Source organism: Aquarana catesbeiana, linkage group LG04, assembly GCF_042186555.1.
Source record: "Aquarana catesbeiana isolate 2022-GZ linkage group LG04, ASM4218655v1, whole genome shotgun sequence".
NCBI lineage: Eukaryota > Metazoa > Chordata > Amphibia > Anura > Ranidae > Aquarana > Aquarana catesbeiana.
The window spans coordinates 520,940,095-520,951,736 of NC_133327.1; the positions used below are offsets into that span (position 1 = coordinate 520,940,095).

The window sequence follows — 11,642 nt, forward strand, 5'->3', positions numbered from 1 at the left end:
CCCCCAGCTGCTGTTTGCCATAATGTGTAGTATACACAGAATATGAATACACTATGGCAGACTTTCCTTGCAAGCAATACCCTCCAGCTCAGCAATGTCTTTGCTTCCATTTTCTCCCAGGTTTCCATCTTTGACCTCTTGATTGGATAAAGTAACTGGCACACATGCACTCAGGCGTTCCTTCATTTTGACACAGGAATGCACTGAGATCTTTTGTCAATGTAATTGTATTACATATTTATGTGTAAAGTCCTGTCTAAGAACATTTTCGGATGCCGCTTGCCTGAAAAGATTTCTCTGTGTTCCCCACTCATCCTGCTACCTCAATACCAACATGAACATTTTTTACCTTGGGGTGTCTACTTTCCAAAAGAGGGACATTTTGGGGGTTAACGTTCTGTCCTAGCATTTTTTTGATTTTTTTAATACTTTTCTAGCATTTTTGATATATTTAAAAACAAAGGGAAATAGCTGACGTCACAGAGCCAGTCCATACTTTAGAAGTATCCTGACTTTTAAAGTCAGGATCCACCCAGATGCCTGACTATCAGCTGACTCAGCCTCTCAGTGTACCACAGAGCCTGAGCAAGCCACTCCTGCCCCTTACACAGCCCGAAGCTCCAGTGAGCACTGGAGGAGCAAAGCAGACAGTCACTACTCTCTGCTCAGTGAAGAGTAATCAATGGTCATTGATCGCTCAGTTCTTGGTCTTAGAGTCAACAAGGGACAACTGCAGCATCAGATCAATGCTACAGTCATTTCATTATGTTTATATTTTTCCCTTTAAGAAAAACATTAGTCTATTGTTGCTTTGGTAGGTTAAGTTTATTTTGTGCGCCGGAGTAGCATTTTTCATGCAAGGGTATCCATGACTGTCTTGAGAGGAGGGCACACAGTGAAATCTATCCAGGACACAAAAGGAGATAAGTTCATCATAAACTGCAGTTAGAAAAAGAAATATCTTAAAGGCCCACAGCTGGTTACATTGGGGTCACCAGAACCTGGGTTAGATGCTCAGCAGATCCCACCTGATAAGCCCTGCATAGGATTCCCAGCTGACAACACTCGGCAGGGCACAACTACACAAAACATGAAGCTTGTACTCTTAAAAGATAAGTAACCACAACCGCAATAAAGATTTACTTAGACCCCTTTCACACTGAGGTTCTTTACAGGCGCTATAGAGCTAAAAATAGCGCCTGCAAAGCACCTCTGCTGTCACTCCAATGTGAAAGCCAGAGGGCTTTCACACTGGAGCGCTGAACTGGCAGGACGTCAAAAAAAGTCCTGCTAGCAGCTTCTTTGAGGTGCTTTAAGAGCGGCGTATACACGCCGCTGAAAAAAAAAAAAAATAGTGACACTTTATCGCCGATGCCCAGGTGCTGTGAGTGTGAAAGTGCCCTTAGGCTCGATTCACACCTATGCATGTTGCTTTTGAGCGTTTTTGGAGGTTTTTTTTTCATGCTTGGCACGTTTTTGAGCAGCGTTTTTGTAGCGTTTTTGCCGCGTTTTTTTTTTTTTTTTAACAAACATTGGTGCTTTATTGAAAAAAAAAAGTAAGAAAGCAAAATACAGATTACAGATGTACATAGATCGACATGTTAGAGTATCTTCTTGCCATATGCAGTAAGTATTACATTGAATTTTAACTGTAAGAGTGTATATAGTCCACCAATGTTCACAACCTAACAGGATTAGCGATTTCTAAGTGTATGGCACAGCACATAGTATAACAAGAGTATTTGAGACCTCTGTCGAGGTCAGACGACCCTCTACCCTTAATCATATATAATATATAATATGTGCTCAGGTCAAAGTCCAAGGAGCCCAGACCTTCTCAAACTTCCAATGGCAACCCCTATTAGAGTAAGTCATTTTGTATAGAGGCAGGGCTGCGTTGACCATCGCCTCCCATGCCGCCACCTCTGGTCTAAGAGGAGGTAGCCATTTCAGCAGTATTTCCTTTTTGGCATAGTACAGGAGGTGCGATATAAGCAGCTTCAAATGGTGAGGACGCTGGTCGTCCTCATGGATTCCTAGTAGAGCAAGGGAGGGGGCGGGTATTAAGGCAAGTTGTGTTCTAGTATTAATTTCGGCGTACACCGCCTCCCAATATGATAATATTGAGGGGCACTCCCAGAACATATGTAAGTAAGTACCCTGCTGCACTCTACAGCGGGGGCATACTGAGTCTCGCTCCGGAAAGATTCTGTTTAGTCTCTCAGGGGTATAATATGCGCGATGTAGAAATTTGACCTGTATCAGCTTATCCCGAGACGAAATTACAAGCTTTGGGCCCAACTCCAAGCAATCCTCCCAGTCCTCCCTATCTAATGATGGGATATCCCTCTTCCAAAACTCCCACAGCTTCTCCATTCTGGGAAGATCAGTGCACAATAGAGCGCCGTACAAGGCCGATAGTGGTTTGCGTAGATCTCCTGATGTCAAAAGCTCCTCAATGGAGTTGCTCTTGAGGATCAGAGATCCGGGGAATTGAGCATTAGCGGCATGCCGCAACTGGAAATACCGAAATTGCATCCAGCCAGGCAGTCCGAACTTTTGGGATAATAATGAAAAGCTCGGGAGGGTGCCTGTTGGCATTACATCGCCAAGTGTTTTAACCCCATATCTCGCCCATAGCTGTGGGTCTGGAATGGTACGAAAGTGGGGCAGCCCCGGGTTGCCCCATTTGCCGCGTTTTTGCCGCGATTTGCGTTTTTTTTTTTTTTTTCATTTTTTTTTTCATTTTTTTTTTACAGTCTTAAAAAAAAATTACAAAAAAAAAAAAAAAAAAAACGGCAAAAACGGTGCACTTGCGTTTTTGATGCTTGTCCATTGAAATCCATTACATGCAAAACGCTGCTTTTTGCATGAAAAAAAGTCCCCGACCCTTTCCAAAAACGCAGAGATACAAAAAAGCATTGATGTGAACATGTTCCATAGGAACCCATGTTAAAAAATTCCCATGCATTTCTGCAAAATGCATCAAAAAACGCGCTAGTGTGAATGGAGCCTTAGAGGCCTTAACCAACATAGGAGGGACAGGTTTCCACAGAGTACAATTCTTTCCCCAGACACTCCTTTCCGCTACAACCTGTGCTGTACACTACATACAACTGACCGCTGCACCCTAAAAGCGTTCATCGTCTCACAATCTGCTGATTGTTAGGTAGTCCTCAACTATTTTAATTAGGATTCTGTAAAAATTTAAAGAGGAACTTTAGGACAAAATTAAAAATGGGTGAAAATAGGAATTTTAATGTAGAAGAGACATGCTTTGTCTCTTTTGCATTAAAGTTACATTAAAGTTACTTACCTGCCAGTCCACCTTTGTACAGTGAACCGCGCACGAGCAGCGCTCACTGTGCATATAAAATGTGACTTAACTAGTGACGTCATCCCCGCCAAATGAAAGCGCCCGGCTATTGGAACCCGTAAACTGGCCACCCAGCTGAGGCGAGTATAGTTCCGCTTTAATAAAGCTGGGTTCAGACAAAGCATTAGCACTTTGTCTGTATTGTGTATGCAGAAATGCATTTGTATCAGATGCAATGACTTCATCTGATAGAACATAGCCACTGTTCTGCTGGCAATTTTCTTCCAGTCTCCTTCAAATTTTTCAATCAAGTTTTGTTTAGCCGGGTTGTACCGTCAGAGCCAAAATTCTGGCCATGTATAGACAATTTCTGAAAGGCCGGGGTTTTGCATTGCAGAGAACAGCACCACCACATCAAGCATGCATAGAACGTGTGAATGGGTGTTTCCTTCTAGGAGAAATGACAGCTCATTAATTTACTATAACAGCCAAGCAACTAGTATTTTATAAGTAGGAGAGCAATGGCAGTCTCCAGGTTTCTCTCAAAGGTTTCCTGAAAGAAGACAGTCAAATAACCTGAAGATTTTTGTTCAGATTAAAGTGGACTTTACATCAGTTAGGTGCATGCATGTTAAATAATGTGCAAGAATAACATCCAGGTATTTATTACCTCTCACAGAGATCACATTTCAACATCTTCTTCCTAGACTGACGTGTCGACACAGAGATGACACAAACATGTAAGCCCAGGAGTTCTCACCAGTACAGGATGACTAAAATGTGCAGGGAAAGCACTTGTCTGTTTGTTCATTTTGCTCCATCACCGACTAAAGTGCTGCAAAACGTAAGATTCCAGCAAAAAGGGGACACCTCACTTATCAGCAAACCAGTGAAACATAGAACAGATGAGTTTTTTTTTGCTATGTCCTGCATGGCAACCCTACTACAAGCGAGTTCTCGCCAGTGACACAATCACTAGTGTGATGGGGGCCTATCAGTTCACAAGCACTGCTGTTTGTTTACATTAGAGTGCTGACAGGCTTCCATGTTACTATCACAGAAAATAGGGAAATAAAGCCACAATTTCAATGTCTGTCTTGTGAACTTTTTAACATCAATTTCTCTACAATGCCTAGAGGTACAGGGGTGAATGAGAACTCTTTTGCCACTTGTTCAGAATATGTAAATGCACAGCCTGGGCACAGATTCACTTTAATTAGCGAAGCAAAGAGGCCTCCTACACACTGTCAGACATGGATAGGCACAGACAGCAACAGAAATAACTGGATTCTCGCAGCTGAGCTGACAGGTGGTTGCGGACAGCTGCAGCCATTCAGCCCATACAAAGTAACGACAGGCTGAAAGGAGTCACAGCTGTCCACATGTAACTGCACATCCAGCAGTTACCTACTGTTAGGGACCAATGTTTAACCCTAGGTAAGTGCCCAGGTAAGAATATCTGTACCGAACCACTTAATGTGTGGATACATGCAAAAATCGGCATGACAGCGGCAAACAACTGTGGCTTCTATCTGCCTGTCATTGCTTTGTACAGGCTGAGCGGTCCCAGCTGCCTGCAACTACCTGTATGTCCAGCTGCAAGAAACTGCGCCTTTTCATCCACGAGAAGTAGGCATTTATATGCATTTACAGGGCATTTCTAAATGCATGTAATATTTTAAATAAAGGGTATAATACACACTGTGCTTTTACCGGAGTGCAGGTTTATCAAGTTTAGCTATGTTTAGAGAAAATAGAATTCTATGCCTCCAGGGGCAGATTAGATACTTAGAATGCATCTTCTGTATCATACTATACTTGATCTGGGAAGCATAAAGTTTGTTTATACTTCCCCAAATAGTTTCTCCTACATTTAAAATGAACTGAACGCAAGAGGGCAGCATGACTATAGGGAAAAGGTGCTAGCTTACAGGTTGGACCTATGTGTTTACTAGGAAAAAAAAAGTAAATAAAAGCTACCCTTACAGAACACCTCCACACTGTACTGCAAGGTTTAAATGCTTGTTACTTTAGGGGATGAAGAGCAAAGTGTAATACTCACCTTCCCCCTCCTTGTGGCAGACTTCCTCCATCTGGGCAACTGGTCCCTCAAAGCCTCTTCTATAAGACGTCAAGTACAATGTGCAAGCAATCTACATTATACGTGAGGACATTGAGGGTCCACACACAAGCTGGAGCAGAGGTGAGCACCAAAGCCTGCTGGAGTGAAGAATAAGGTCAGTTTTTTGCAACTCCTGGAGTTTGGCTTTAAAGCATTTTAAAGGCTAAGTATACCTTCAAAAAATAAATAAAAGAAACGCACATGATTTTGCAGGTAAAGAATGTGCACTTCTTTGCACTGTGCAGGAAGAGTCAACTAATTAGGAGGGCGCCGATCAGTGCTCTCATAATTTGCTGAGAACTACAAGCCATGTGCCACAGAGACGGGACTTGTAGTTAATTTATTTACAGATCTCTGTGAATGAATGATGCAGCTGTGTGAGTGGAGTTCCACACAGCTGTGCTGTTTTTAGAATATTAGAAGATCCCCCGTCCACTGTCACAGGGTTGACTGATGCATAGTAACAGGTTTCATGTTACACCCTAAATGAGGGTGTAGCATGTAACATGCCAAAAAAAGTGAACTTATTCTAAAAAGACCCATTTCCCTATCTTTAAAAAAAAGTTTCAGAACTTTCATTTTTCTAAGAGACTGTCCATGCATGGCGCTTCAGCTCCAGAGGCTAGTTCACAAATACATATCAGTTCTTCATGGCTACTCATGGGCCTTCCTGACACCATAGCAGAATCTCAGAAGATGAAAGCGGTGGCACATCAACTTGCACTTCAACAGAAGTGCGCATCATGGGGTGACAATGCTGAGCCTTCATGAAGTAACATTAAGGCTCCTTTTACTGCTGGTGGCCCAATCCGGTATGTCTGCCAGTTTTTAAGGCAGACCTGAGTAAAAGCGTCACGTATGACTATTGACAAACATTTGTAAATGGAAGCTTACATCTGCTTACCTTTCAAGGCCAAAAACAAACAAAAAAAAATAATGGAAAAGTATAGCACCATTTTCTGTCTTTTCAGCTATCATTCTGGATTAGAAGTAGGCTGGTGTAAATGGATGCAAATCAGAATACATCCGCCTACCCTTAGATCTAAGAGGTGTCCCAAAACCTCCGGCTTTTAAATATAAACACTGAAAGCACACGGATGTCCGATTCAGCAGAGGATCTGTTTAGAGCCCCTGCTTAGCAGACTGGAAGGTGCTGGTGTGAAAGGGATCTAAGGGGCAACGTTGTCGACCCATAACAGGAAGTTATATACAGAGCCACTCAGAGGGGCACTCCGTGTAGCCTCACTTTTATCTATCTCGGAGCTGCGGCAGTAAGCCCATAGAAGTGGATAGAGAAGCAATGGCTGCATGGACAAAGTCACGTCAAAATCTGATATGTGGACAGGAGAAAGTTCACAGACCCAAACATACAGCGTCTGAGTCCAAGTTTATGCCCCCGTCCATTAAATTTTGACATGTCTGTGCGGCCACTGCATTTGTATCCACTTTGAACCTGCATGCAGAAAAAAGCAGCTCTGCATGGAGGATGGGACTCAGCGCCCATCTGAATAAGCCCTTAGGGCTCATTTACATAGCGCAGTGACTGGCATTTTTCCTCACTGGATCAACCCCAGTCACTACTAGGGCACATGGAAAACAATTGTTTTCTATGTGCCCTGTCTGCACTGTAACTCCGGCCGGAGTTGCAGTAAGCTATGGTAAAATAAAGACAAGGTGCACTTTACTGCAGTGCACTTTATGGCACTACCTGTCAACGCACAGCAGCGCATTGCACTGTGCTGCTATGTGGAGTCATGAAGGAAGTGTGACTTTGTTCACTTTTAAAAATAAGTAAGCAGTGTACTCCCTCCCTGCATCCAAAAACTGGCAGCTGCCTGCAAGCTGAAATACAATGTTCATCATGCACTGCAATGCAAAAGGGCCCCGAGATCTACGCAGAGGGGCCTGCCTGGTCTGATACTAAATAAAAGGATTGTTTTGTCTTCTTTGGCAACATTCGCATAGGTGACTAGCCCCAGTGTGAACAAAAGCGGCAGGAATCTGCACTTCATTGACAAGTCCTTGGTGGCCACAGCTATCTGTGGCTATCCGCCCAACCAGCGATTACCTGTGGAGTGATCATGGCATGGTAATCACTGGCTCTGGAAACAGCCACAGACAGCTGTGGTCGCCGAAGACCAGTCATTAAAGTCATTCACTGCTAGCCGCAGTCATATTTAACATGTGTAGTGCAATTATACTTTCTGCATGTCGACACACTCTCTGCGCATACGTGGGGCCACAAGACTTAAAAAAAAAAAAATTAATTAAAAAACGTACTTTTTAATATAATTTTAACTGGACGACTAGACCCAGTGCCAATGACAGGGGAAGGAATATTCTGATTCCCACTGTTTTGGTCATCTGCGAGCGGCTAGCTGCGGCCACTGAGCCCTGTACACTTCAAAGATAGGTTGCCAGTGGCCACAGCTTTCCATAACTGCCCGCACAACCCATTGATTACCTGCCATGATTGATGCTGGACGCACACAAAGTGTGTAGGAAATTGTTGGCTGTGCTGACAGCATTGGAGAGCTGTGGCCACCGGCAACCTGCCATTAAAGTGTACAGGGCTTGACGACCACAGCTACCCGTTCACAGGTAATCAAATCAGCAGATTCCTGCTGCCGTCATTCGCAACGGGGGTAATCACCCATGCAAATGTAGCCAAATAAGACAAAACCTAAACGATTCCTTGATTTAGGATTAAATTTGGCATGGCCTTCTACTATGTCGTTTATGGTAGATCTAAGGCCCCTTCCAGTGCATCAGCAGTGATCACTGGCTTTGGGTACAGCCACGGATAGCTGTGGGCACTGTGAACCTGTCACTGAAAATGTACAGGGGCCAGTGGTTGCAGCTAGCCAGTGACAAAAACTGCAGCAGGAATCAGCAGATTGCTGCTGCTGTCATTCACACTGGGGCAGGTCACCCATGTAAATGTGACCTTGTTAACCACTTGCCGGCCGCCACATGTACATATATACATCGGCAAAACGGCACGGACAGGCAAATGGGCATACGGGTACATCACTTTAAATTTGCCGCCATGTGGTCGCGTGCACGACACTGCCGCGAGTGTGATTGCGGGTCCCACGGATTCAATGTCCGCAGGGATACCCGCGATCGTCTCACGGAGAGGAAGAACAGGGAAATGCTAATGTAAACAAGCATCTCCCCGTTCTGCCTAGTGACACTGACACTGATCCCCCGCTCCCTGTAATCAGGAGCGGTGATCAGTGTCGTGTCACACGTAGCCCATCCCCCCCAGTTAGAACACATCCCTAGGACACACTTAACCCCTGCAGCGCACCATCCTGTTTAACCCCTTCGCTGCCAGTCACATTTACACAGTAATCAATGCATTTTTAATCGCTGTATAAAAGTGAATGGTCCCAAAATAGTGCCAAAAGTGTCCGATCTGACCGTCATAATGTCGCAGTCATGATAAAAATCGCTGATAGCCGCCATTACTAGTAAAAAAAAAAATAATTATTAATAAAAATGCCATAAAATTATCCCCTATTTTGTAGACGCTATAACTTTTGCGCAAACCAATCAATAAACGCTTATTGTTATTTTTTTACCAAAAATATGTAGAAGAATACGTATCAACCTAAACTGAGGGAAAAAAATGTTTTTTTATATATTTTTTGGGGATATTATAGGAAAAAGTAAAACATTTTCCTTTTTTTCTAAAATTGTTGCTCTTTTTTTGTTTATAGCTCAAAAAATAAAAACCGCAGAGCTGATCAAATACCACCAAAAAAAGCTCTATTTGTGGGGAAAAATGGACGTCAATTTTGTTTGGGAGCCACGTCGCACGACCGCGCAGTTGTCAGTTAAAGTGACACAGTGCCGAATCGCAAAAAGTGCTCTGGTCTTTGGCCAGCCAAATGGTCCGGGGCTTAAGTGGTTAAATAGTTTTGGTAAAGTCAACAGCAATTGTAGTGATAGTATTGTGTATAGGATGCTTAAATAAATAATCCTATTGGACCTGATCGTATTAAAGTGTAAGTCCCCCCTAAAACTATAGATGCAGGAATTTTAGTGTTAGGGTGGACTTCTACTTTAAATGATAGAGATGACACAGGATGAGAGCATTCTATCTGCACCCCCCAGACATCTCTGGACCCCCCCACAGACAGGGCTGGTACAAGGATTTTTGACACCCTAGGTGAAACCTCATTTTGCAGCCCCCATTGACTCCACCCCCTTTGCCCTGCCAATGTGACAGAAGGCACCACTTCCTCTAGCGCTTTGCCTCTAATTACACTACCGGTCGGACAGTGCAGCTGCCTGAGACTGAGTTAGTTACTTACTGTAGCATGAAGACGCAGAGGGAAACGAGCGGCTGGGCGCCCTAGGCAGCCGCCTAGCGGTAGCACCGCACCACCCCCCCCCTAACAAAACACATCTCCCAACATTTTGAGATGGGAATGAGGGTCACCTACTAGCAAACGTATGTAGGCATACGTTTGTAGACACACCCTGCCACACCCCCTTAAAGGAGATATAACCCAAAAAAAAAAACACCAGGGCTTTTTTTACCACTACTATTCCTTTATATTGGCTTTTAAAATTTACAAATGCAGCAATTTAGAATTTGAATGAAAGGTTTAGCATTGGGAAACACTTTTCAAAAGATAAAAAGTGCATTTCATATACAACTATATAGAACAGATCACAATGAGGGACGAATGGGGAGGAAAGAGGGACATTGCTCCAAATTAGGGACAGTACCTCGAAATCAGGGACAGATGGGAGGTATGGAAAGAGGGACGTTGCTCCAAATCAGGGACAGTCGGGAGCTCCGGAAATCAGGGACAGTCCCCGGAAATCAGGGACAGTCGGGAGCTACGGAAATCAGGGACAGTCGGGAGCTACGGAAATCAGGGACAGTCGGGAGCTACGGAAATCAGGGACAGTCGGGAGCTACGGAAATCAGGGACAGTCGGGAGCTACGGAAATCAGGGACAGTCGGGAGCTACGGAAATCAGGGACAGTCGGGAGCTACGGAAATCAGGGACAGTCGGGAGCTACGGAAATCAGGGACAGTCGGGAGCTACGGAAATCAGGGACAGTCGGGAGCTACGGAAATCAGGGACAGTCGGGAGCTACGGAAATCAGGGACAGTCGGGAGCTACGGAAATCAGGGACAGTCGGGAGCTACGGAAATCAGGGACAGTCGGGAGCTACGGAAATCAGGGACAGTCGGGAGCTACGGAAAGTCCCTCGAAATCAGGGACAGTTGGGAGCTATGCACAGGACACATCTCAGACACGAGACAAGTGCAGTCGGTGTTGTCAGGGTGTCATCTATATGTAATGATCGGTGACACATCCCGGTGCTGGCTGTTACCTGCAGCTCGGCTCGCTCCACCTCCCACTGCGCTCTCTCCACCTCGAAGCGGGCCCACTCATGCTGTAGGAAGTGCAGGATCCCCGGGATGCTGTACTGGGCCCTGCCGGCCGTCCCTCCTCCGCCTCCTGCAGCTCCTCCGGCCGCCGAGGCCGCATCAGCAGCCCCGGCTTCGAATCCCTTCCCGGCTCCACCAGGACCTCCGGCAGCGGCGGACAGCAGCGAATTGTTATTGTTGTTGAAGAAGACGCCGGGCCCCGCCTGCTCGTCCATGGCAGCCTTCGCAGCAGGGGCCGCGGTGAGCAGCGACCGACCGCCGCTGGTTCCAGAGAAGGCGGAAGAGACAGGAAGAAGCGCTCTACACACACGGTCGGGGCGGGGAGGGGCTGATTCCGGAATGACCGCCTGACGTCACATAAGTCCGCTCTATTCTCGCCGCAACCCCCGGGCTCCGCTGCCGCCCACACTCCAACCGAGACCAGCCGCTGCTACTGCTGCTGCCTGGGCGGGTCTCCTGCCTCTCTGACAGCGGCGCCGTGACGTCACGTAGGGCCAGAAGCCGTCAGGTTAGGAGCCACCCTACACGCCAACCTTCCTGGATTTTTTTTTTCTTTCTCACATAACTTTATTCATAGTCGTAAATACATACAATGCTTCAAAAAGCAGTGGGAGAACTTCCCTCTTATTACAAACATTGCAACAACCTTTAAAAATGTTTAGTAGCAACAATATGCAAACAGATGCTTAGAGATAATAGCAGGCTATTTATTCTTTGTTGCTAACTTTTTTTCCCTTTCCATTGTTTCCCCAGGGAGCTGTTTTTGCTGAGGGCAGATAATTCCT

General features: G+C 45.3%; 1 protein-coding gene across 2 annotated transcripts in view; it reads right to left on the reverse strand.

The window, feature by feature from the left end:
* STRN (striatin) overlaps positions 1 to 11,377 on the reverse strand; it is a 181,829-nt gene extending 170,452 nt beyond the window's left edge. Inside the window, exon 1 of one of the 2 annotated variants that reach the window (XM_073627787.1) lies at positions 10,800 to 11,377. In XM_073627787.1, the coding sequence (XP_073483888.1) occupies positions 10,800 to 11,072 (273 nt within the window). In that variant the 5' untranslated portion in view covers positions 11,073 to 11,377. The remainder of the gene's footprint in view (positions 1 to 10,799) is intronic. The other variant, XM_073627788.1, reaches the window with a different exon arrangement.
* Between the last annotated feature and the right edge of the window lie 265 nt (positions 11,378 to 11,642).